The 24,881-nt window shown below is 36.5% G+C and overlaps 1 protein-coding gene across 1 annotated transcript; it reads right to left on the reverse strand.

The window, feature by feature from the left end:
* Nucleotides 1–14,393: 14,393 nt before the first annotated feature.
* OOSP4A (oocyte secreted protein family member 4A) lies at nucleotides 14,394–20,357 on the reverse strand. The gene is made up of 5 exons (XM_064365498.1): nucleotides 20,286–20,357; nucleotides 18,967–19,145; nucleotides 17,526–17,623; nucleotides 15,457–15,588; nucleotides 14,394–14,687 (listed from the first exon to the last, which is right to left on the reverse strand). The coding sequence occupies exons 1-5, from the start codon at nucleotides 20,350–20,352 to the stop codon at nucleotides 14,612–14,614; spliced, it is 552 nt and encodes a 183-aa protein (XP_064221568.1). The 5' UTR covers nucleotides 20,353–20,357; the 3' UTR covers nucleotides 14,394–14,611.
* Nucleotides 20,358–24,881: the final 4,524 nt, after the last annotated feature.

Here is a 24,881-nt window from a genome sequence, read left to right on the forward strand (position 1 = left end):
ACCTTATAATGTTATAAATATTTGTTATATTAAATATACATTATATACTATATATAATGTGTATCATTTATAATTATTCTGGCTTTCAAAATATATTCACCTCTTAATATTATTTTTGTGCAGAGTGTAGAGATGTACCTAAAAGTGTAGTCCACATGCCTTATAAAATAATCCATACTTTCTTTCATCACAAATTAATCATACACCTATGTATAGGTCAATTTCTAAAACCTGTTTCAGCATCACCATTTCTCTTCTGGAAAAACTATATATTAATACAGTTTTAGTTTATGTTCTTATAATTAGGTGAATAATTACTAAAAATTTTATTTTACTACTAAAATTTCTCTAATACAGAGAAACAATAAGATATAATTGTTAAAAGCAAAAGTTCTGAAGCTATGCCTAGCAGTAGTATGATCTAGGAAATGCTACTTAACCTCTATTTGCCTCAGTTATTTGCTCTGTAGAGAATAAAATAGTCAAGGTACTATAGAGGATTCTGGGCTGTGTGGATTAAAGTGTTAATTCATATGATTGGTGGGTTAATTACTTGGAGCATGTCCTTGCAATGAAAAATTGTTTTTCTCACTTGAATCTGTTACTATACTGAAGTACATTAATAGAATGCCTGTTAATATTACTTTGAATTCGTTTTGGATAATTTTTTAAGATGCCACATTAAGTTTTCTATGTTTCTGAATCTCTTTCTATATTTTTATATGCATATATTTAAATATAGGTCAACAATTTAGGTGCCTGTATTGTCCTGGTCAGTTATTATAGATTGGAGAGGATTATAAGTCTTTAATTTTTAAGACTTTGAGATTACTTATAAAATTACATTTTTGTTTACAATTAGTAAAATTTGTTTATAACATATGCTAACAAATATATTATTTGTAAATATGTGACAACTTCTAAATTGGTCTCTAATTCTCATCAGACTTCCTGTGTCTTAAACCTATCTCGTAATATTTTCCTAAAGTATTATTCATTTCATCTTCATTTTCAAATATATTGGCCTAAAATTATATAACATTTATAAAAACTCTAATTATAAAACTCTTAAAAGGATTATGTAAACTATTTACATATTTTAAGATTAGCGATAATTTTAGTTTATTCCTGCTGTATTATTTTATGTTCTTATCATAATTTTTCTTTTTACACCTGAGTTTTATTTAATTTGCCTTGTTTCTACATAGTTAATTCTCCGGCAATTTGTGAGTCCCCATATATTTCTTTGAACTTTATATATATACACGAGGTGACTCGCTTTGGGGTCTTCAAGATCACTGGCAGTTTCCTACGGGGACTCACAGGACTCAGCATGTATCCCACTATGATTTATCACACAAAAAGTATACAGAGCAAAATCAGCAAAGGGAAAAGGTCCATGGAATGATGTCCAAAGGAAACTAGGTGCAAGCTTCCAAAAATTCCTCTCCCAGTGAGGACACACAGGATGGGCTTAATTCCTCCTACACTGATTTGTGACAACATGTGAAGTTTTGTCTGTCCAGGAAGGTCATTAGAGACGTACTATCCAGGGTTTGTTTTTTATTGGAGGCTTCCCAATCATGAGCATGGGATATTTTTCCATCTGTTTGTATCCTCTTTTATTTCATTGAGCAGTGGTTTGTAGTTCTCCTTGAAGAGGTCCTTTACATCCTTTGCTAGTTGTATTCCTAGGTATTTTATTCTCTTTATAGCAATTGTGAATGGGAGTTCACTTTTGGTTTGGCTCTCTGTCTGTTATTGATGTATAGAAATACTTGTGATTTCTGCACATTGATTTTGTATCCTGAGACTTTGCTGAAGTTGCTTATCCGTTTCAGGAGATTTTGGGCTGAGACAATGGGGTCTTCTAAATATAAAATCATATCATCTGCAAATAGAGACAATTTGACTTCCTCTTTTCCTGATTGACTACCCTTTATTTCTTTTTCTTGCCTGATTGCATTCTATTTTTGGCTTTCTAGAATTTCAGCAAGCTAGATCTAACTCAGAAATATTTGAGTTGTAACACAAGTAGGGAATATGTAACTTTGTAAATATAGGACATTCATTTACAGAAAGAATTACTGAAACTCAAACAGCTAAAATAAATTGTCCTCAATCTAGTAGAAATGAATCACTTGTGATGTTCTAGTGATTTAATCTCCAGAGAAGGAAAATAAAAATAATTTTGGATAAATTGAGATTAAAAACCATGTTCTTATATTCATGTTTAGAGATATTCCACAGTAAATCAATGAATCCACTAGTCAGTATTTTGTCAGAAAGGGAGAGGAGGTAAAGTAGAAAATAAACAAAAATAAAGGCAGGAAAGTAGAGCTGAATGAATAGCACTGGGGGAATGTAAATTCTTACTCTACTACCCAAGAAGATGACACACTTGAGATATATTTCTGGACTGTAACTTTCATCTACTTCCTCATGAGATAATTCAATCTCCATCCTGTCTGCAAGCTGGAAAAAAGTCACTCAACACTTAGCTGGTGTTTTGCTGCCCACTCCCACCCCCTTGGAATCTGCCGGGCTCCCAGGTCTCTTGCAGTATGAAAACTATGAGACAGGTGTCCCATCCTGGGATTGATTTAGTCCACAAAATGTCAGGCTATTCAAAAAAAGAGCCTGATTTTATCCTGGAGGTTACTTTCTCTTCAGGAGTTATATGAGGAATAAAGAACACATTGTAATTATGATTTCCTTGTTACTTTTGCCAAATGATTCCACATCCAGAGAAAAATATGTATGTAGGTTCAAGAGAACACCTGAAAGCATATGATTTTTTTTACAAGATTTTTCAAACATTACCACTTAATCCATCACTTCAAATATTTTGAGATACATAAACAAGAAGTTAGACAAGATTCACTTTTGGTTCAAAGTTGTCATAAATTGTGACATCAATTAGAATATGACTTTTCCCCCCAAAATAGTTCCTTCATATGCACAAAGTGAATGAACCCAAAATTTCAAACTGACTTAAAATTACTACTATATAGAAAAGAAGGAAAAGTGATACAAAAAGAACAAAAGAAAATTACGAAAAAGCCGGAAGTAGGAAATAGGATACCCGATTTTTTTTCAGCCTTACAGAGAGAATCTGATTTCATCTACTTCTATACATATCATTAGAAAGAAGTGAAATATTAATTAATCAAAAAACTATATACCTCTATATAATAGTTACTGAGTCTCCACCCAGATTGTTGGGTAATGAGTACACCTTTACCCTTCACAAAATACAGTTGCCTGGAAAAATATCCTGTAAGTCAGGATTTCAGCTTTCTTCAAAAAAGAGAAATAACTATTCAAATATCAAAAATTTATTTTTAAAAGTAGCCTTCATTACAAATTTAAAAGTCTGGAGAGGCTCCTTTTTACCGCATCCAAAGAGCTTACAAACATGTACAGTAGAACAAATTTGTTTTTTAAAAATATTATTAAAACAGCAAAAGATAGCATCCATGGCATTACTCCAATTCTGAAAGGTGGTACAATTCTCAGGTACTCAAAGAGTACCAAGGTTACAAAGACTGCCTCAATCACCAAAATGCAAAGCTTAATTCCTTTGCTTAGTTCAAGGAATAAAAATTACCTAGCCCAACAGGAGAAAAACTGCTCCTATAAGGAAGAAAAAGAAACAGGCAGTAGTACTGATTAGAAACTTTTACATAAAGATCTTAGACATTTCAATGTGGCTCAACTAGGAAGGAATACAGGGATTGAGAAAGAGGACATTGATTTTAAGCTGCAGAATTTACTATAATATTGTAGTAATTCCAAATTTAAACTACATAATTGACTACAATGTTGTAATGATCCAAGTACAGTCAATGCAATACTTACATATAGTTATTATTAACAAATATTTATAAAATTCAAATACTAGCATCTTAAATTTTAATTTAAGATGGTTAATAGATCCCTGAAATAAAAATGTACAGGTCTGTGTCTTCTGGGATGCTAAAATCCAAGAACTATAGGCTATATGAATAGTTCTTAGGACTCAACATTCCAACCAAGAAGGGTCTTCTCTTGTAGGCATTTTGTCCTTGCAGAACAAAGCACAAGAGTTAACATGCATATCAATGACTATCTTTATGGTAATTCCTGGAAATTTCCAGTCCCATTCTATATTCATGTTGTAGTCAAATTTTCATTCTTTGGTTGATTGGGATTCATAACATGAATAGCTATTGAGTGTTTCTTGCAAATTGACCACATTTTACTCAAAATAGTAATGAGAAACACTGATAGAATATATCCCTAATCGCCACAAATGCATGGTAACAATGATCCTAAACTGGAATTACATGAGCACATGCTGTAGAATGTATGGTGTTTGTTACCTTGAACCTTCACCTTTTTTCCATTAATATATTGGAAAACATTTAGAATACTAAGTCAAAGTACTCACTTAAATAACACTCCTGGATACTACAATTTTTTAATTGATGATACTGAGGTTGGACTGTTTCCTTAGATGCATCAGTGTTATTCCATACCACATTTTGTTCAAATAAAGGAGGCTTTCTGAAAAACAGGAAAAAAACATATGCAGGGATTTGAGTCTGGTATATACATTACTGTTATTTTTGTAATGGCTGGGAATATGAGAATAGAAATAAAGTAACATCTCTCTTTAGGTTTTAAAGGATAGAACACCAAATCAAGCCATTTTATGTTGAAATGGAAATTTGTTATTTTCCAGAAGGATGAGGAAAAGTTTCTAACAAAATGTTCGTTAGAACTTTCCATTACCCCAGAATTAGTTATTGTGACCCAGTAAAATCAAAATAGTAGCAAATGCCAGAAGCTTTAAAATTTGCTGAACCAGTTATCTCTAAACATGTCACTCTATAGTCTACAGAAAATGATGAAATTCTGTTTTGTGTTTCTGGCCTGGTGGGTGAGGAGTCTACTGAAATACTCCCCTTCTTTGTGAAGCCAGAGTAAAGGTGTTTTAAATGAAGACTTAGACACTGAAGATACCTGCACTGGAGACTGGCATCTCACTTCCAAGTAGCTCTCTGCTCATGCAGTAGACTGGTGTATCTTCCACATATGCCTCTTTAGTATGGGGGGGAAAAAAATTGAGAGGTCCAAGAAGAAACAAGAGTGGAAGAGCAATACAACCCCAACATATGGTAGGTGTTTTCCTACTAATGCCTGGGACTGAGTTATTTCTGAAGTATAACAACTAGCAATGCTTTATACATGCAGGTTACCCATTATCTGTGTAGGGGTCCCCAAGAAATTAGAGGATCAATGATCAACAACCAAGTCAGGAGACTGAGGAGGGGTATCAAAAGTAACATTTGGGTGGAGCCGGTAAAGCCTTCTATAGACTGCCCCATCAAAATGTGCACATTGGCATCTCTATGCCTTTAGTGAGTCCTAAAGATGCAAGCAAATCTGAGCAACACTTAGAGTGCCATAGTAAAAACTTATTTAATCAAAGCTACTAGAAAAGGATGACAACTGTGCCAGGTTGACACTCAGCCTTCCTTTTTTATCCTTTTCCCTTACGTTAACACGCCAAGGCAGTAAAGAAAGCCAAGATAAAGCATTTATAGATTAGGCTGTACTCTTTTTCTCCAATCATTTGTACCCAGGGCTGGCAGTAGCAAAGGAGGGGAATGTTAAATTTGATATGAAATTGAGGTTTTTATTGAGCTTAATTTATCATAAATTAAGAGAAAAAGGCAAAAGATGTTGTAATGGTATGGGAAGGGAAGACTTTATAGACCAGAGCTGAGCTGACTTACTGAAAAAATATATATAATCATTTACTTATGCTTTCATATAGCTCATATTATTCAAAAAGTAGATTATATTTAAAATTCCAACAGACATATAATTGGGCCACATCAATAACTGAGTCAAGAATGAGCCAAATTACCTCACCTCTGCATCTACAGGCTCTTCTACATTATTCTCTCATTGCAGAAGTGTTCTTAAAAACAAGGAGAAAATGTTGGTCACTAGCAAGTCTTGGCTGTTATAACTCAGGGTAAATCAGAGACTGACTCTATTTTAGTTTGAAAATTTTGGAAGAAAAAATATCATTTTGAATCTCTTGGGCCATTCTCTTCCCTGGGATAATCAGCTGCAGAGTGGTGGTATGTTCATAGTAGAAATTAATAGTACCTGTGATAGCCTTGGGACTGGGCAGGTTGGAAGTGGTGGGTATGACAAAAAATGCCCAGGAAAAGGAAAGTTCATTAACAAAATCCTGTTAGAGAAGAAAGAAAAACCAGACCAAATTCAGCAGATGCCCATTCACAGAGAGAACGTTTAAACTAGCCCTAGCTACAGGGGAATCACCAATCCCAGCAGTCAGAACTTGAACTCCCATGAACCTCACCACAGAGGGCTAAACTGCTCTGAGTCTCAAGTAAACTTAAAAGGCAGTCAAGGCCATGAGGACTGCAACTTTTAGGTGCCTCCTAGTGCTGAGCTGGGCCCAGAGACAGTGAACTGGGGGAAAACATGACCTACTAATACACAAGCCAGGCAGCTGAGAAAGTGCTGGCATCACCCTTCCCCTAAACCCAGGCTGCAGGCTGCACAGCTTGTGGCTCCAAAAGAAAGCTCTTTCTTCCACTTGAGGAAAAGAGAAAGAAGAGTGAGGAGGACTTTGTCTTGCACCTTAAATGCCAGTTCAACCACAGAAGGAGAGACTAACACAGAGTTGTTAGTCCCCCATTCCAGGTCTTAGTTCCATACAACATTTCTAGACACACAAGTGGCCAGAAGGGAACCCACTGCTTTGAAGGCAAGGATGCAGTCCTGGCAGCATTTGTAACCTGCTGAGAAGCTCTTGGGCCCTGAATTACCAGCAGTGATAAGCAGGTACTACATCAAGGGCCTGGGGGAGGCTCTGAGACTGCTGACTTCAGGTAGCACTTACCACATTACCAGCTATGGTGGCTATGGGGCAAAACTCCTCCTGAGAAAAAAAGTACAGAACCTGACAGATTCACAGCTGAATTCTATCAGACATTCAAAGAAAAAATGGTACCAATCCTATTGACAATATTTCACAAGATAGAGAAAGAGGTAATCCTCCTGAAATCATTCTATGAAGCCAGTATCACCTTAATACCAAAACCAGGAAAAGATATAACAAAATAAGAAAACTACAGGCCAATTTGTCTGATGAACATAGATGCAAAAATCCCCAACAAAATACTAGCAAACTGAATCCAACAGCATATCAAAAAGGTAATTCACCATGTTCAAGCGGGTTAAATACCACGGATTCAGAGATGGTTTAACATATGCAAGTCAATAAATGTGATACACCACATAAACAGAATTAAAAACAAAAGTCACACGATCATCTCAATTGATGCAGAAAAAGCATTTGACAAAATCCAGCATCCTTTTAATTATAAAAGGATGTTTTAATTATAAAACATTCAGCAAAATCTGCATAGAAGGAACATACCGTAAGGTAATAAAAGCCATCTGTGACAAACCCACAGCCCACATTATACTGAACAGGGAAAAGTTGGAAAGCATTCTCCCTGAGAACTGGAACAGTATAATGATGCCAACTTTCACCACTTTTATTCAGCATAGTACAGGAAGTCATAGCCACAGCAATCAGACAAGAGAAAGAAATAAAGGGAACGTAGATCGATAAAGAGAAAGTCAAATTGTCATTGTTTGCTGATGATATAATCATATACCTAGAAACCCCTAAAGACTCATCCAAAAAATAACCTACTAGAACTGGTAAATGAGTTTAGCAAAGCTTCAGGATACAAAATTAATGTACACAAATCAGTAATTCTGCTATACACTAACAGCAACCAAGCTGAGAATCAAATCAAGAACTCAACTTTACAATAGCTTCAAAAAAACAAAATACTTAGGAATATACCTAGCCAAGGATGTGAAAGACCTCTACAAGGAAAACTACAAAACACTGCTGAAATAAATCATAGACCACACAAAAAAGTGTTTCCATGGGATGGCAAACACATCCCATGCTCATGGATGGGTAAAATCAATATGGTGAAAATGATCATGCTGCCAAAAATAATCTTCAAATTCAATGCAATTCTCATCAAAACACCAGCATCCTTCTTCACAGAATGAGAAAAAACAATCCTAAAATTCATATGGAACCAAAAAAGTCCTGCATAGCCAAAGCAAGACTAAGTAAAAATAACAAATCCGGAAGCATCACATTATCCAACTTCACACTATACTATAATGCCATAGTCACCAAAACAGTATGGTACTGGTATAAAAATAGGCACATAGGCCAATGGAACAGAATAAAGAACCCAGAAATAAAGCCAACGACTGATCACCAACTAATCTTCAACAAACCAAACAAAAATATAAAGTGGGGAAAGGACGCTCTATTCAACAAATAATGCTGGGATAATTAGCAAGCCACATGGAAAAGAAATGAAACTGGATCCTCTTCTCTCACCTTATACAAAAATCAACTCAAGATGGATCAAAGGCTTAAATCTGAGACCTAAAACCATGAAGATTCTAGAAGATAACATCAGAAAAACCCTTGTAGACATTGGCTTAGGCAAAGACTTTATGACCAAGAACCCAAAAGCAAAAACAACAAAAACAAAGATAAATAGATAGCACTTAATTAAACTAAAAAGCTTCTGTACAACAGAAGAAATAATCAGCAGAGTAAACAGACAATCTGGAGTGGGAGAAAAATCTTCACAATCTATACATCTGACCAAGGACCAATATCCATAATCTACAAATAACTCAAATAAATCAGCAAGGAAAAAAAAACCAATCCCATCAAAAAGTGGGCTAAGGACATGAATAGACAATTCTCAAAAGAAGATATACAAATGGTTGACAAGCATATGGAAAAACGCTCAGCATCACTAATGATCAGAGAAATGCAAATTGAAACCATAATGCAATACCATCTCACTTCTGCAAGAATGGCCATAATCAAAAAATAAAAAAAATAATAGATGTTGGCATGGATGGTGTAAAAAGGGAACTCTTACACTGTTGATGGGAATGTAAACTAGTACAACCATGGAAAATAGTGTGAAGATTCCTTAAAGAAGTAAAAGTAGATCTACCATTTGATTCAGTAATCCCACTACTAAGTATCTACCCAGAGAAAAAGTCATAATACAAAAAAAAATTGCACATTCATGTTTATAGCAGCACAATTTGCAGTTGCAAAAATATGGAACCAGCCCAAATGCCCATCAATCAACAAGCAGATAAAGAAAATGTGGTATATACATACCATAAAATACTACTCAGTCATAAAAAGGAATGAAATAATGGCATTCACAGCAACCTGAATGGAATTGAATACTATTGTTCTAAGTAAAATAACTTAGGAATGAAAAAACAAACATCAATATTCTCATTCATATGTGGGAGCTATGAGGGTGCAAAAGCATAAGAATGGTACACTGGACTTTGGGGATTCAGGGGAAAGGGTGGGGTGGCAAGGGATAAAATACTACACATTGGGTACAGTGTACACTGCTTGGGTGATCATGGGTGCACCAAAATCTCAGAAATCACCACTAAAGAATTTATTCATGTAATCAAACACCACCTGTTCCCCCAAAACCTATTGAAATTTTAAAATTAAAAAGTTTTAAATCAGTAGCATTTCTATATGTCAACAATGAATGATGTGTAAAATAAATTAAAAAGTAACCCCATTTACAATAGCCACACACAAAATTAAATATGTAAGAATTAACCAAAGAGATGAAAGGTCTATATAATGAAAACTATAAAATACTGAAGAAAGAAATTAAAGAGGATGCCCCAAAAAAATGAAAAAATATTCCATGTTCACAGATTGGAAGAATCAATATTGTTAAAATATTCATAGTACTCAAAGCAATCTACAGATTCATTGCAATCCCTATCAAAATAGCAATGACATTCTTCACAGAAATAGAAAAAAAATCCTAAAATTTGTGTAGAACTACAAAAGACCCAGAATAGCCAAAGTTATTTTAAGCAAAAAAGAACAAAAATAGAGGAATCAAGTTACCTAACTTCAAATTATACTACAGAGCTATAGTAACCAAAACAGCATGGTAGTGGCATTAAAAACAGACACATAGACCACTGCAACAAAATAGAGCACCCAGAAACAAATCCACACACCTATAGTGAACTCATTTGCAACAATGGTGCTAAAAACATACGCTGGGGAAAAGACAGTCTCTTTTATAGTGCCTGGAAACTGGATATCCATGTGCAGAAGAATGAAACTAGATCCCTATCTCTTGCCATATACAAATAAATCAAATCAAAATTGATTAAAAAACTTAAATCTAAGATGTCAAACAATGAAACTAAAAGAAAACATTGGGGAAAATCTCCAAGACATTGGTCTGGGCAGAAATTTCTTGAGTAATACCTTACAAGCACAGGCAACCAAGGCAAAAATGGACAAGTGTGATCACATCAAGTTACAAAGTTTCTGCACCACAAAGGATATAATCAACAAAGTAAAGAGACAACCCAAAGACTGAGAGAAAGTATTTACAAACTACCCATCTGACAAGGGATTAATCACCAGAATATATAAAGAGCTCAAACATTTATAGGAAAACAAATCTATTAATCTGATAAAAGAAAAAGTGGACAAAAGGTTTGTATAGACATTTCTCATAATATGACATAAAAATGACAGACAGGCATATGGAAATGTGTTCAACATCATTGATCTGAGAAATGTAAATCAAAAGTACAATGAGATATCATCTCACCCCAGTTAAAATGGCTTGTATCCCAAAGACAAGCAATAACAAATGCTGGTGAGAATGTGGAGAAAAGAGAACTCTTGTATACTGTTGGTGAGAATATAAGTTAATATAACCACTATGGGGGACAGCTTGGAAGTTCCCTAAAGAACTAAAAATAGAGCCACTATGTGAACCAGTAATCCCACTGCTGAGTATATACTCAAATGAAAAGAAATCAGTATATTGAAGAGATATCTACACTTCCATGTTTGTTGCAGCACGGTTCACAATAGCTAAGGTTTGGAAGCAACATAAGCATCCACTTTATCCAGATGGATGGATAAAGGCAATGTGGTACATATTCACAATGGAGTACTACACAGCCATAAAAAAAGAGTAAGAGCCTATCATGTGCAACAACATGGATGGAACTGGAGGTCATTTAGTGCAATGAGCCTGGCAGAGAAACGAACATCGCATGTTCTCACTTATTTGTGGGATCTAAAAATCAAAACAATTGAACTCATGGACATAGAGAGTAGAAGAACAGCTATCAAAGACTAGGCAGGGGAGTGGGAAGCTGGGGGAGGTGTGGATGGTTAATGCATACAAAAAAATAGAATAAAATGAATAAGACCAACTATTTGACAGCACAACAGGGTGACTGTAGCCAATAATAATTGTGCATTTTTAAATAACCAAAAGAGACTAATTAGATTCTAACTCAAAGAATAAATGCCTGAGAGGATGGCAACCCCATTATCCATGTGATTATTATGCATTGCATGTATGAATTAAAACATCTCATGTACTTCATAAATATATATACCTACTGTAAGGTTTAAATGCAGCAAGCGAGGTTCAAATGAGGCAACTGAGGCCAGTTATTGAGATAAAGAAATTTAATCAGCTCCTGGGCGAGATTCCGCGGTCCGACAGAAGGGGTCAGAGAAGTCTCGCTTGACTCCTCTTGGGGGGGTTTTATAGGGAGTGGAGGCATTCTGATTGGTTGTGGGGAAGCAGGACGTGGACGGGGGCAAGCTGCCATTGGCAGGTAGGCGGGATTTCCGGTGAGTGGGCCGCCCAGGGGGAGTGGGACCTGGACGGGGCAAAATGCTATTGGGCAGGTTCTGGCGGGGCTTCTTTTAAATTTTGGCAGGGTTCTTTAACGGTTGGCTAGGTGCTGAGTGCAGAGGCTAGTGTTGAGTGCAGATTTGCGTGCTGAGTGCAGAAGTGGGCGTGGGGGACTTTAACGGCAGGCTAGGTGCTGAGTGCAGAGCTACAGATTTGCGTGCTGAGTGCAGAAGTGGGCGTGGGGGACTTTAACGGCGGGCTAGGTGCTGAGTGCAGAACTACAGATTTGCATGCTGAGTGCAGAAGTGGGCGTGGAGTGGTGACATGGTTTCTAGGTGGGGAGGGGGGTGGGCATGTCCGAGCTCCCGGCGAGGCGACTGGCCTTACACCTACTATGTATCCACAATAATTAAAATTTTAAAAATTTTTGTAAAACTAAAACAGTGTCAGCTACCAGTGAAACAAACCAATAGGCTCATTTGTATCAATAAAATACACTGAGACAGTCAGCCGTATATATAAATATACATTGTATGACACATCTACTCACATGAAAGAACAGAACACCATCTATCAGTCAGACAGGTCTCAGGGCTGGACTTCAGCATATTTTCTAACATCTTTACTCTCATCAGAAACTCCTGGCAGCCAAACAAATGTCAGAGGACTTTAATCTCTGTAGCCAGCTAGACTCACCTTTCAAGGGGAACATCTCACTGGGATGTAAGTTCTGATCATCGAAACCACTGGTTGATATTTGATGAAACTCTCCACAAGAACGCCGCGTGGGTATTCCTGAAGAGAAAAAAAAGTGTACACTTGTTTTCCTTAAATCTAATGGTTCAAAAATAAAAGTTAGAGTTTTTAAAATTCAGGAACTATTTTAAGTCAAAGGACAACAGAGCTAAGTAATAAAATGTTTATTAGAAAACACCCAAGTAATAGCTCCTGACATTATGTCACAGACATTTTGTTGCCTGCAAATGTGTAGATGCCTCCTGATCACATTTGTTTAAGTGTAAAGGTCTGATTTTGACAGGCCTGTATTATAGAACAGGCTCTGCAACTTACTATGGGTATGAATTTTGACTAAATATTTCATCATTTCAGGGCAGGTTCTACATTCCCTGCTTATAAAATGGAGATAATATAACTCAGGGGTTGTTAAACTGGCCAGAGAATATTTCAGTCTTTGCAGACTGCACTATCACTCTTGAAAATACAGACATGCCCGTTTTATTGCATTTCACTCTATCATTCTTTGCAGATATTACATTTCCTACAAACTAAAGACATGTAGCAATTCTGCATTGAGAAAGTTGAGCACCATTTTTCCAATAAAATGTGCTCACTTCATGTCTGTGTCATATTTTCATGATTCGCACAGTATTTCTAGTTTTTCAGTATTGTATGTGTTGTAATTTGTGATCAGTGATCGTTAATGTTACTATTGTAATTGTTTTGGGGCACCAGGAACCAAGTTCATAAAGACAGAAAATGTAATAAATGTTGTGTATATTCCTACTGCTCCACTGACCAGCATTCTTGTCTCCCTCTTCTCAGCCCTGTCTATTCCCAGAGACAGCAACATTAAGATGTTAATTAATAACCCTACAATGGCCTCTAAGTGTTCACATGAAAGGAAGAGTTGCACATTTCTTACTTCGAATCAAAATACAGAAATGGTTAAGCTTAGTGAGGAAAACATGTCAAAAGCCAAAATCAGCAAAAAGCTAGGCCTCTTGTGCCCAACAGTTGAGTTTTGAATGAAAGGAAAAGTATTGAAGGAAATCAAAAGCAATCATAAATAATACAGGAACCAACTGGAATTGTACTTCCTCTCAATTCTAGTCTTTTGATAGGCGCAGGATGGATGAACCTAAATCCCCAAACTGATTTGAAATTGCTAACACATAGAAAAGGAAAGTGATACAGAGGGGAAAAAAATACAGAAAAGTGGAGACTGAAATAGACTATTTTCTGAACCAATTACAAAGAAAATTCTGATTTCATCTTATTTTACACATATCATTAGAAGTCAGTGAAATGGGGATCAACTGGAGAATTAGATTACAACACATTAGTTCCCATTATCCATAGGAGATGCTTTCCAACACCCTCAGGGAAGTCCTGAAATCAGGGTTAGTATCAAACTCTATATATACACCATAATTTAATTTTTCTTATATGTATCGATGATAAAGTTTCACTAGGCACAGTAAGACACTAACAATAATAAAATGTAAAATATTCTACAACAAGACTTATGTGAATGTGTATCTTTCTTTGGAGTAGGTAACAAGTATGAAATGGGATTATGAATTTCCATGAAGATACTAAGAATATTTTAGTGTTTTGAGACCACAGTTAACAGCGAGTAACTGAAACCATGGGAAGCAAAACTTAATAAGGGAGGACTACTGTATATTAAATACTCAGTTGTTACCAAAAACAGATGATGATAGGTAAGCCTGCTCACAAAATGCAGTTGCCTCACACTTTATGATGCTCTGTGAATCAGGACTTAAACTTTCTTTAAAAATTATAAATAACTATTAAGAATTATAAAAGTTTATTTAAAAATACCTTTATTACAAGTTTAAAATATGGGAAGGAAAGGCTTTTCTCCCTACCCGAACAGTTCATAAATATGGACAACAGAGCCCGTTTCTCATTTAAAAATATCACATTTGAAATGATAAAAGACAATATCCAGTGACGACTCCAACTTCTAAAAGGCAATGAAATCTTCAAGCAGCCAGAGTACCAGGTGAAGTAGGGTTGCCTCATCACCCAGAATGCATAGCTTTGTTCTTACACTTAGGAAGGGATAACATTATGTAGCTCAACAAGGGAATGCTGTTCCTGGAAGGAAGGAAAAGAAATAGTCACATTGTTGTACTGATGGGAAACTACTATCCAAGTAAAGAACCATGGAGGCTTAACAAAGTGGGAAAGTGGGAAAAGAAGGCATCAATTTTAAACCCCAGGAACCATTATAATGTTCTAATGACTCAAGTATCACAAATACCATATATACACATGTATGCACACACACATATATATATATTGTGTGTATATATAGCTATTAGTTATCAAATGCTTAGTAAATGACTTAGCAAATGATTATAAATTGTACATGAGTGTACCATCTCAAGTTTAGAATTATGAGGGTTGGTCGATATGTGGAATAAGGGCCTGTCCCTCTAGCATACTGAAGTCCAAAGATTATAGCCTATTTGAATAGTCTTACAGTTCATCTGAGTTTTCTCTTGCAGGCATTTAGTTCTTCCAGAACAAAAAGCTGAAATTAGAGCTAACATAGATATTAATTACTATCTTTATGGGACTCTATGATCCCATTGCATGCTTAGATTACATGCTCCAAAGATGGTTTTTCCCTAGCTGAAAGAAATTGATAAAACAAATATTGAGGTTACAATTGCAAATCTCTTTTACATAAGGAAATAAGACATGCCAAGATAAAAATATATCCTTAATAACCATAAAAAAGGCAATATTCCTGGGCAATAGTACACAAAGTGTGCCATATGTCATCACCTTACTAAACCCTGGCCTTTTTTATATGAATATACTTGTAAACATGTATGGTCCTAATTCAAAATACTCTTACGCATAGGATGCTCTTGGAAGGATTCCCAAGTCCTTAACTTCCTGTGATAGTGAGCGATGCTGTCCCACTGGCCTCCTGCATTCACGTCTATTATTCTCTCTCCTTCTCATCACGAAGATTATTGGAAACCTTCTGAACAAGAGAAAAAAATACATAGATTTAAGCTTTGTGTCTATTATGCTTTCGGGGGTGGATAAAAAGTTGAAGTGTGGAGAAAGAATCTAAATTAGACAGATCTCTTTTGGCCGTGAGAGACTGCCAAATCCAATAGCTTAGACCAATATGAAAATTTGTTATTTCACAGAATAGGAGAAAAAAGTTACAGAAGGTTAAATACAACTTTTCATTTTCCCAAAACGTACTATTGTGATCTGAAGCTAATTTCATAGACATTCAAATACCAAAAACTCTTAATAAGTGGCTGAAGCAGCTCTTGTCTCTAATCATCTCACCAGACATCTGCAGAGAATTAGAGGCATGCAGTTCTGAGTTCTTGGCCTATGGCAGAGGGATAAGTGAGGTCACTAAAATTCTCCCTCCCTTAATGAAGCCAAATAAGGGTGTTTTTATCAGATTCTCCAACACTGAGGTGCCGACAGCAAGAGGCTGACATTTTACTCCTAAGTATCTGCCTGTGCAGTAGAATGACACGTGAGAGACATGGAGGTGTAGAAAAGGGGACAGAACGGGCATATTCTCCCACCATGTACTGTAATATGACTAAGTAATTTCCCCCACAGGTACCAACGTTTTAGCCATATTTCCAGGATATCACTCAAGATTACCTGTCAACTGGAGAGTGGACCTCAAGAAGTCAACATACTGGAGTGAAAAACAACCAAGACAGTAAATGAGGAGGCTGTGTGGAGGCCCATGGTAGCATTTGTACGGAAGAAGAAGTAAGTCTTGTCTAGATTGGTCCATCAGGAAATATGCAGTTGTGATGACCACTCCCTTTCTAAGGACTAAAAAAACTCACACATCCATAATTTGAGGTAAACTTCTGGGTGAAGGTATAATTATCTAGCCAGCATTGCTAGAAATGGACTGCAATTACACCATGTAGCCACGAGATGATTGTGACCCAACCTCTTTCATCCTATCATACCTAGCAAAACATGCAAATAAAAGCAGCAGAGGGAAATGTACTACTCAGAGATTATCCTAAACTGTCTTCCTCTCCAAATTTTTTCTGTGCTCTGTGAAACCCTAGGAGTCCTAAAGGAAACCTAAATTTGGTATAACATTGGATACAGGGACCTGACTTGGTTTTCACTTATGAGAAGGACCAAAGATGCTGTTAAAGAATAAGAAAAGCAGATATCTCACAGTACAGTTGAAGTCAGTGGTTGTAAGATAAATATAGCCATTAAATTCTGTGTCTCCAGAAGTCAGACTGTTCAAAATAGGTTAGAATGAACACTCTAGGGACAGAGAGAACACACATGCAATTGGGCCTTGGGAACAGCTCACCCAGGGACTTGACCACAAGCAGAATTACCTCCACCTTCATCAACAGGCTCTCCTGCTTTCTTCTCTCATTACAGAGAAGTTTCTTCAATAAGGAGAGAATTTTGGTCATTAGAAAGTCTTGATTTTTTTTTATATTGAAGAACCTGACAAATCTGAGACTCAGTTCTAGTTTTAAAATTGTGAGAAAATATTGATTTTGAATCTCTTGGCTCCTCCCCACATCTGCAGAAAGGTGGTATGGTTTGTCCAAAAATTTAAGAGCTCCTATAACAGTCACGGATGAGGCAGCATGGGTGGGTCCAGACAAGGAACACCACAGAAAAGGAAAGATTATCAACAAACCCTTCTGATATAATCTGTTTAGTGACTGTAGAATTCAAATCTCATATAGCAACTGAGCCCTTTCTACTCATTCAGAAATTACACTGAATCAACTAAATTTTTTTAGATCCACTCACATGACCAAACAGAACACCATATATCAAATTTGATCCAATGCAACTGTAGCATAATGTCCAGCCGTTTAGCTGATCAGAACACCTAGAAGCCAAAGATAATGTTAGATAGCCTGAATCTCAGTAGTCCACTGCACTTACCTTTGAATATAGCATGATACTGGGATGTGTACATCGAAGTCAAAATTCGCCGAGTTATATACGATTGCACTTTCAATGAGAATACCTACTGGCTGTTCCTAAAGGTGTAAAGAAAATAAATTATCTTAATTATAGCTCTTTCAAATGGTTTCAAATTCCATTTGTAAAATATAGATTAAAAACAAAATAATTTTTACTTTTATTTTTACCTTATAAAGTAAAGTAGGTATGAGTGCAAGGCATACAATAGAAGAGCAGAGCTAAGTGATAAAAATGCCTGGTTTGAGCAGATTTTAACACCCCTACCATAGGAGCAGACACATTGTATTTGGCAGTTGAGTCTGCAAAGACAACTTTTGATCACCACATTTGTTTAAGGGTCAGAGTCTGACTTAGGCAGATCTGAATTATTCAGTGTGAATTTTAGCTAGATATTTGACAGCTTTAGAAAAGCAGTTGAGTCAGCCTCATGCTAAGTAGAGTACTTGGCAAATGCTAGACTTTTTTTTTTTTTTTTTATGCCAGAGATACAGCAGCAAACAAATGGAGTTATGCACCTGGATCCAATAATAGAATCTTTTCACCTAAATAATCTTTACCAGAAACAGATGTGACTCCAAAAAGGAAAAACTAGGCTGTTATTACAAAACACAGCAACAAGTTAACATTACAAAAAAAAAGTTTTCTGGTGACAGAAAAGATTGATTTCTCTCTTATTGATACAGGAGCTATATAATCTGATATACCCTATTTTCCTCAAAATTTTAGGTCAACAACAAAAGAGTGGGCTATTTGTGGTACTGTTTGAAAACAAAATGTTTCCCTCAAACTAGATTTTACTACAAAGAATATTACAAAAAAATCACTATTACAGGCAGAAGAGATATGTTGCCAAAAAATAGGTTTTGTTGTTGCTGCTGTTGTTTTTTGAGATGGAGTCTCACTGTCACCCAGGCTGGAGTTTAGTGGCACGATCGTGGCTCACTGAAACCTCCACCTCCCAAGTTCAACCAATTCTCCTGCCTCAGCCTCCTGAGTAGCTGGGATCACAGGTGCACATGACCATGCCTGGCTAACTTTTGTATTTTTAGCAGAGACGGGGTTTCACAATGTTGGTCAGGCTGGTCTCGAACTCCTGACATTGAGATCTGTGATCCACGCCCCCACCCACCTCGGCCTCCTCAGTCTCCCAAAGTTCTGGGATTACAGGTGTGAGCCACCACACCTGGCCTGAAAAAATAGTTTTTGAAATAGGAATCCCAAATCTTGTTTTTCCTACAGATAGAAGCAATATCCAAAAATGTTAAAGAGAGTAGCCAATATTACATGAACTATTAAATCAACCGACATTAAAATTTGAATAGTGCAGTTTTAGTCATTGATTTCTAGACCAAAAACAGTCAAAAGATATATTATTTTTTGAAAAAATAACTGCTCTTACAGTCACTACGATGCCACAAAAAGTTAGAAGATAAAGGAACACAAAGAAATCCGGCTCGACGAGGTTTACAGGACAGCCACTTCCTAGAAAGAGTTCATGTTGCAAAGGTTGCAGGTCATTTATCAGGGGCCTTTGTCTAAACTTGACCTGGAGCCAGGATTCAGTACAGGTTATAGCCACTGTCGAAAGAAAAATTTTAAAAAGGAAAATGTCAGATAGTATGTCTGCTCCCAAACAAATAGCTCAGGAAACTTTCAACCTCTTGAGCTGAATTCCCAACCGTAGAGTGAAAATGTTTTGTTTCCATTTGTATATTTTTCTACTGGGAGATTTTGGGTCAGTTACTTAATTTCTATGTGTCTGTTTTTTCATCAGAATGTGGAAAAATAGTAGAAGCACTTCTTGAGAATTTCTAACCTAAGTAAGTGAAATATCCCAACATGCACACTTTTTTTTTAGGGATTGTTCGAATTTTACTAACAGGACTCATGAGTACATTTCTGAAATATATCTAGGTGTAAAAGTGATATCTATCCGAAATAGAGAAACAAGAAAAAGCTTTGATATTTGGTTGCACACAATGGAAAAATATATCACGTGCTTCCACTTGAAATTTTATTTTGCATCAAAATATTTGAGCCAATAAATATTAACTGGTATGTGAAACTAAAGAATCCTGAAACAAAATAATATTGCAGTTACTTTGATAATATTTTTATGATTTTCAACTATGGTAAGTTTTGGTTTGGTGTCTTAATTCATTTTCAGTACATTTCTATGAAGTCAATTTTATTATTATGCCATATTTACACACAGATAAATTTAGTCACATAGCTGCTAAGTGGCAGATCAGGATTAAAACCTATGCAAAATCTATTCAGAGCCTCAACTCTGAAAAGGAATGATTTACAATTGAATACAGCTGATTACTCTGTCCAATCTTCATACCCCATGGCCAGAAATGTGGACCTAGGTAACCTCCTCCCCTAGGCACCAGGCAGTCTCTCCTGATTTTGCCAGTCACCATAAGTATTTCACATTCAGCAAAGAAACAAGCTAGTATCCAGCAGAGAACCTGGAAATACTTTGCATGTAAGAAAAATTAAAAACAACAGCATCTCGAGATTAGCTTAGAGGAAAAATTCAAGAGGAAGTACAGGGGTAAAGATAAAACTATGTCTGGCTGTAACTTTGCAATCATTAGTTACTAGCAGTTGATCACCAGGTTATAAAAACAAACCCCCAAAGTCAACAATCTGTTTTTTAAAAAGCCCTGCTGTTTAAAATTGCCACCTCCAAAAATTCCCTCTTTGTATTACCATCTTGGAGACCATGAATCAACTCGAAAAGCATGAGGAGCTCTCCTAACACGAAAGAGATCTTCATTGCTTCAGATTCCAGCCCAAGGTATCACAGGAAACAGAAAATCTAGGGAAGCGGGCCTCCACAGGTGTTTATAAACCTCTTGCCTCCTCAGGTGTGAGTGATGATTTATCATTCGGGAAAGCACTGAGAAGCCCTTAGCATAGTTTGGCTTTTCATCCTCACAGCTGAAGTTATTAGATTGGTGCAAAAGCACTTGCATTTTTTGCCATTGAAAGATAAATCCGAAAATCAGGAAAGAACATGTGGAAAGTGATTCTAGGCTGCACCCCCTACCACTGTGTCTTTTTTCTCAATCATGTGGATGTGTCTGAAATTAAGTCTGACATAATATTTGATATTTATTGAATTGTTAAAGTAGGGCTTTGCAAGATGATTTGAGAAATTCAAGTGGGTGATACAAAGGGATTATTTATGAAGTGAATAACAGTACCGCATATTATATTCACTCTGCATTCTTGTGAAGAAAAAAAAAAGCTATTGCTCTACCTCCCAACCAATGATTCAGATCCAGTAAGCCTGGGACCAGATGCACTCACTAATTGGTGCTTGCAATCAGCTTCAGGAGGCTTTGATTAGGTGAACAAATCCACACACCTGTGGTCTAAGCCAAAACAACGCTTTCTGGTTTGATTTTGCGTTCTCTTGAAGCATTTTATTATGAATGTGCCCATATCTAGAGAGCTAAAGAAATATTCACTAAGGGCATTTTTTGACAATTAAATCTAGTAATGAAAAATTGTAAGAAAAAAGGGATAATGGATAAGAATAACATCACTTGATTCTACATTTTGGTAGAAGTCAACCTCTAAAAAACTTCATCTCAAAAGTAAAAACCTAATAAATTATTTTTAGAAATTGTGTAGCATATCACATAGATTGCCTCAGCTTCTAAGTAAAAAATAATTGTTGTTTTTAGCTATGTAAATCTCCAGGATTATGAACCGGCGTAACAAAGCAAAAACATCTATGAACATCAGAAACCTAGAAGTACTTTCTACTAAATATTTGTATTATATTGCATGTTCTTTAAAATTAGTTGGATTTCATGTTAAGGTATCTGACACTTAAATTATATTTGGGAATGAGAGCCTTACAGTAGATTCAATTTGTGAAGAATACTTCAATGGTTTTTATTTGAAAATACTTATCTGTTTTCTTAAGAGGTGAATAAATATGTTATTTTAAATAGCTAACTACATAGAAGTAGATAAAAATAATACTGGAATTTCTAATTCCAATAACTTACATGCTTTCCTCCTCTATTGAAATAACCACTAATTTTTATTAGTGTTAAATTCACATAAAATTAACAATTTGAAAGTATATAATTCAGTGGCACTTGGTACATACACATGTGTGCAACCATCACCCTTATAGTTGCAAAATATTTTCATCATCCCTCCAAAGGAAAACTTATACTTCTTAAGCAACTCTCCACTCCTCCTTTCTCCCAGCCCCTGGCAAGCACCAAGTTACTTTCTATCTCTTCAGATTTACCTATTCTGGACATTTTGTAAAACTTGAATCATACTTTTAACTTAAAAAATCACGCTATTTATTTACAAATTAAGGAGGCTTTATTTCTTATAAAGGGTTACAGATTGTAAGATGGCCATCCTAACAGGCTGGGATGCATAGCCTCCAGCAGAGCCTGAAAGGCAGGCACATTGCAGGAAGGGAGGCGTGAGACAGGAATTTATGCTGAATGGGTTGGCCAGGTATACATATTCAACAGGTTATAGGAGAAGCTATGAATATTCATTGAGGTGCTCCTAACCCATAAGTGCTGAATAAACATGCATGTTATATATGACCCCTGTTCACTTTGAGGTGGAGACTTAACATTCAGATGTATTACAATTAGGCCCTATACATCTAAAGGTCTTTCCAGGACAGAAAGTTATGCAAGTGTGCAACCTCTGTTAACTGGCCAGAACCAGTCCTTGGTCAGTCCTATCTTATCAAGAGAAAGTTGCTGAAATGAGTCTCTTGCCCAATCAAAGCTGTAGTTACAGCTTGTGGCACAGGAAGGTCAGTTAGCCTCTGGCAGTGGATGAGCTGTAATTGTTTTAATATTGCTTATCTCAAGGCCAGTGCTTGTTTAGCTGCTGGGAAAAAAAGAAAAGAAAAACTCTGTGGCAGTTAGAACAAAGTTTATTCTTTAAGTGTAGGGGTGCGTGACTTAACCATTATTTGCCATGGCCTTGGGTTCTCTTTATAATTTGGCATTTTATTGTCACAAAGAGTTTGCTGTGTCAGCCTTCTGATCTCTCTCTTTTTTTTTTTTTTTTTTAATTGCATTTTAGGTTTTGGGGTACATGTGAAAAACATGCAAAGTTGTTGCATAGGTGCATTCATGGCAGTGTGATTTGCTGCCTCCCTCCCCCTCACTCATATCTGGCATTCCTCCCCATGCTATCCCTCCCCAACTCCCCCCCCCCCGTTGATCTCTTTTTTAACATTAATGCTGGTCAGTGTTGTGTCTAAACCACAGAAGGGAAGTGGCGTAACAAGGCATGTCCAACCCCCCATCCCATGATGGCTGGGAACATAGTTCTTAGGGTTTCTCTGGGGTTCTCTGGCCAACGAGGGGGTTCATTCAATCAGTTGAAGGCCTAGAATTTTATTTTTAGCTCACATGGTATCATGAATCCATACTTCATTTATTTTTTTGGCTGAATAGTTTTCCGCTGTATGAGTATAGCACGTTTGGTTTAGTCATTCATCAACTGATAAACTTATGGGTTGTTTCCATCTTTGTGAATAGTACTACTCTGAAAGCACTTATTCATTCATCAACTGATAAACTTATGGGTTGTTTCCATCTTTGTGAATAGTACTACTCTGAAAGCACTTATTCAACATTGTTTGAACACCTGTTTTCAATTATTTTGGGTATATGACTCAGCTTTAATAGCCTCCTATTCATCCCCTTGCTGAGGGAGAGATTCCTATTTTAGGGTTATAGTGATAGCCAAACACACAACACCTGACGCTGAGCAGATGCGCTCAAAAGCAATTCATTGGTATGTACATTCAGGCCTTGGAGAGAATGCCACACAGCACATAGGTCCACACAAGGACTGCACCTAGGCGCAGCGGGAAAAACCAGGGGCTATGGGACACAAGCTTTGTAATATCAAGAGGGTGGGGTGACCCCTAGATCTCATATGATTGGCTTGTTGGAATAATTCTACAGGCTGCCAGGGAACTGAAACCCACTGTTCAGAGATAAGTGGGAACTGTATCTGGTCTCGATAAGCAGAGTGGTTTAGCAGGGACCTTATCTGCAGGGGCAGAGTAGGGAGGGAAATGTGCAGTTAGGCCATGATAGCCCTTCCACTTTCACCAGATGCCGAGATAGCACGTGATATCAGGCCTTAATATTAGTCCCTACATAACAACCTAGAAGTGAAACTGCCAAACTCCCCCACAGTGGCTGTATTATTTTACATTTCTTTTTTGTTTTGTTTTGTGTATTTTTAAGTTCAAGTCTACAAGTACAGGTTTGTTACGTAGGTAAATTTGTGTCATGGGTGTTTGTTGTTCTGATTATTTCATCACCCAGGCATTCAGCCTTGTACCCATTAGTTATTTTTGCTGACCCTCTCCCTCCTCCCATCCTCCACCCTCCAAAAGGCTTCAGTGTGTATTGTGTCCCTGTACGTGTTCATGTGTTCTCATCATTTAGCTCCCACTTGTAAGTAAGAACATGTGGTATTTGTTTTTTTGTTTCTGCATTAATTTCCTAAGGATGATGGCCTCCAGCCCCTCCATGTCCCTGCAGAGGGCATGATCTTGTTCTTTTTTATGACTGCATAGTATTTCATGGTATGCCACATTTTATTTATCCAATCTATCATCAGTGGACATTTAGGTTGATTCTACATCTTTGCTATTGTGAATAGTGCTGCAATTAACATACACATGCATGTCTTTATAATAGATAAATTTCTGTTACTAGGTATATAGGTATATACCTAGTAATGGGATTGCTGGATCAAATGGTATTTCAATCTTTAGGTCTTTGAGAAATCACACCGTCTTCCACAATGGTTGAACTAACTTACACTCCCACCAACGGTGTATAAGCATTCCTTTCTCTCTACAACCTCACCAGAGTCTGTCATTTTTTGACTCTTTAATAGTAGCCATTCTGACTAATGTTAGATGGTATCTCAGTGTGGTTTTAATTTGCATTTCTCTAATGGTCAATGATATGAAACTTTTTTTATATGGTTGTTGGCCACATGTATGTCTTGAAAAGTGTCTGTTCATGCCCTTTGCCCACTTCTTATGGGGTTTTTTCTTCTAAATTTGTTTAAGTTTCTTATAGATCGGATATTAGACCTTTGTCAGATGCATAGTTAGGAAAAGTTTCTCCAATTCTGTAGGTTGTCTGTTTACTCTGCTGATGATTTCTCTTGCTGTGCTGAAGCTCTTTAGTTTAATTAATTTGTCAATTTTTGTTTTTGCTGCAATTGCTTTTGGCATCTTTGTCATGAAATCTTTGCCTGTGCCTATGTCCT

This window comes from Aotus nancymaae, unplaced genomic scaffold (assembly GCF_030222135.1).
Source record: "Aotus nancymaae isolate 86718 unplaced genomic scaffold, 86718_ANA_hifiasm-v0.15.2.pri h1tg000059l, whole genome shotgun sequence".
NCBI lineage: Eukaryota > Metazoa > Chordata > Mammalia > Primates > Aotidae > Aotus > Aotus nancymaae.